We start from the raw sequence: 2,338 nt of genomic DNA on the forward strand, positions 1-2,338 counted from the left end.
ACTATGAGTTCATTTCTCTTTGGCATGTATGGTTTTGAGACGGTTCTTGAAAGATTTAGAGGGCCCTTGAGAAGGTTTAGGTTAGAGGAGTCAAACTCATTTTCATTCAAGGGCCACATACAGAACAATTTGATCTGATGTGGGCCGGATCATTGAAAAGATGGAGGGAAGGAAGGAAGGAAGGAAGGAAGGAAGGAAGGAAATAAGAAGGGAAGGAAGGAAAGACAGGCAAAAGGAAGGAGGGCAGAAAGGTAAGAAGGACAGATGGAAGGAAGGGAGGAAGGACAGATGGGAGGAAGGACAGATGGAAGGAAGGGAGGAACGACAGATGGAAGGAAGGGAGGAACGACAGATGGGAGGAACGACAGAAGGGAAAAAGGTAGGAAGGACAGATGGGAGGAAGGAAAGAAGGAAGGAAGAAAGGGGGGAAGGAAAGAAGGAAGGAAGGAAAACAACACAGGAAGGAAAGTGGGCTGGATTGCACTCCTCGGCGGGCCGGTTCTGGCCCACGGGCCGCATGTTTGACACCCCTGGTTTAGGTGGTTCTTGTGAAGGTTTAGGTGGTTCTTGTGGAGGTTTAGGTGGTTCTTGTGGAGGTTAAGGTGGTTCTTGTGGAGGTTTAGGTGGTTCTTGTGGAGGTTTAAGTGGTTCTTGTGGAGGTTTAGGTGGTTCTTGTGGAAGTTTAAGTGGTTCTTGTGGAGGTTTAGGTGGTTCTTGTGGAGGTTTAAGTGGTTCTTGTGGAGGTTTAGGTGGTACTTGTGGAGGTTTAGGTGGTTCTTGTGGAGGTTTAGGAGGTTCTTCTGGAGGTTTAGGTGGTTCTTGTGGAGGTTTAGGTGGTTCTTGTGGAGGTTTAAGTGGTTCTTGTGGAGGTTTAGGTGGTTCTTGTGGAGGTTTAGGTGGTTCTTGTGGAGGTTTAGGTGGTTCTTGTGGAGGTTTAAGTGGTTCTTGTGGAGGTTTAGGTGGTTCTTGTGGAGGTTTAAGTGGTTCTTGTGGAGGTTTAGGTGGTTCTTGTGGAGGTTTAAGTGGTTCTTGTGGAGGTTTAGGTGGTACTTGTGGAGGTTTAGGTGGTTCTTGTGGAGGTTTAGGTGGTTCTTGTGGAGGTTTAGGTGGTTCTTGTGGAGGTTTAAGTGGTTCTTGTGGAGGTTTAGGTGGTTCTTGTGGAGGTTTAAGTGGTTCTTGTGGAGGTTTAGGTGGTACTTGTGGAGGTTTAGGTGGTTCTTGTGGAGGTTTAGGAGGTTCTTCTGGAGGTTTAGGTGGTTCTTGTGGAGGTTTAGGTGGTTCTTGTGGAGGTTTAAGTGGTTCTTGTGGAGGTTTAAGTGGTTCTTGTGGAGGTTTAGGTGGTTCTTGTGGAGGTTTCATGAATTATTAGAGGTTATAATGATTAGTATGCAGATTTCTGTTGTCCTTAAAGTTTAAGTGGTTCTTGAAAAGGTTTGATATGTTCATAGAGATGCTCCAAAGGTTCTAGGGAGGTTCCAGAAGTGTTTGAAGATCCTTCATCCTTGCATCCTTGAGGAGATTTATGTGGTTTATGTGGAGGCTAAGAAGGTTTTGAGGGGGTTTAAATGGTTCTTAACAAACGTTAATGTTTACAAGGTTCTTTAAAAAGGTTCCCGACAGTCATACAGAGGTTTCAAATATTCTTGATCGGGTGCTAGAAATGCCGTTTGGTTTATGTGGTTCTTACTGATGTTAAAAAAAGTCCTTGAGTCTGAAGAGGTTCAGATGTGTGTGATGATCTCTCACAGGTTTAAAGGAGGTTATAGAGGTTTGTTGGAGAGTTCAGGGGGTCTTTCACAAAGTCCAAATAGAATTAAAGAAATGTTCCAGGGGTTTCCAGAGGTGTTTAAGAAGATCTGATGGATCCTTTATAATATTTCCATCTTTAATAGAGTTTAAGAGGTTCTTGGGGAGGACGATTATGGGTTTGTCTCAACGGTTCTGAAGAGTTTGTGGACATTCTTGAGCTGGTGATGGGTCCAAGTTTTGCTCTAAAAGTCTTCGGGGAGGTTTTGGAATTTCCTAAAAATGTTTGAATGGTTCCTTATGAAGTTTTCAGAAGTTTGGACCAAGTTGAGTTGTTATGGGGATCTTCCAGAGGCCCCACGGGCCGCATGTTTGACACCCCTGGTCTAAAGGGATGCAAAACGAGGTTGAATTAGGTTCTAAGAGACAGTGAGTGTGTTGAAGAGGTTGTGAAGGAGTTTCAGCTGTTCTCATCTAACCTCTGACGACCATAAATCTGTTCTGACCTACTCTCTAAACTGGTTTCTATGGGTTTTTTTGTGCCTAAATCCACAAATTGATTGCTTTGATTTGTCTTTAATGAACTGAACCA

At 44.0% G+C, this 2,338-nt stretch overlaps 1 protein-coding gene across 1 annotated transcript; it reads right to left on the reverse strand.

Moving 5' to 3' along the window:
* Positions 1-597: 597 nt before the first annotated feature.
* LOC128354686 (basic salivary proline-rich protein 1-like) lies at positions 598-1,359 on the reverse strand. Its single transcript, XM_053314869.1, has one exon. It carries the CDS (start codon positions 1,357-1,359, stop codon positions 598-600), a length of 762 nt encoding a protein of 253 aa, XP_053170844.1.
* Between the last annotated feature and the right edge of the window lie 979 nt (positions 1,360-2,338).

The sequence above is a fragment of the Scomber japonicus genome, unplaced genomic scaffold (assembly GCF_027409825.1).
Source record: "Scomber japonicus isolate fScoJap1 unplaced genomic scaffold, fScoJap1.pri scaffold_445, whole genome shotgun sequence".
NCBI lineage: Eukaryota > Metazoa > Chordata > Actinopteri > Scombriformes > Scombridae > Scomber > Scomber japonicus.

Bases quoted from the DNA above. Each gene is read 5' to 3' on its own strand.
- LOC128354686 (XM_053314869.1), bottom strand. From the start codon at position 1,359: ATGAAACCTCCACAAGAACCACCTAAACCTCCACAAGAACCACTTAAA.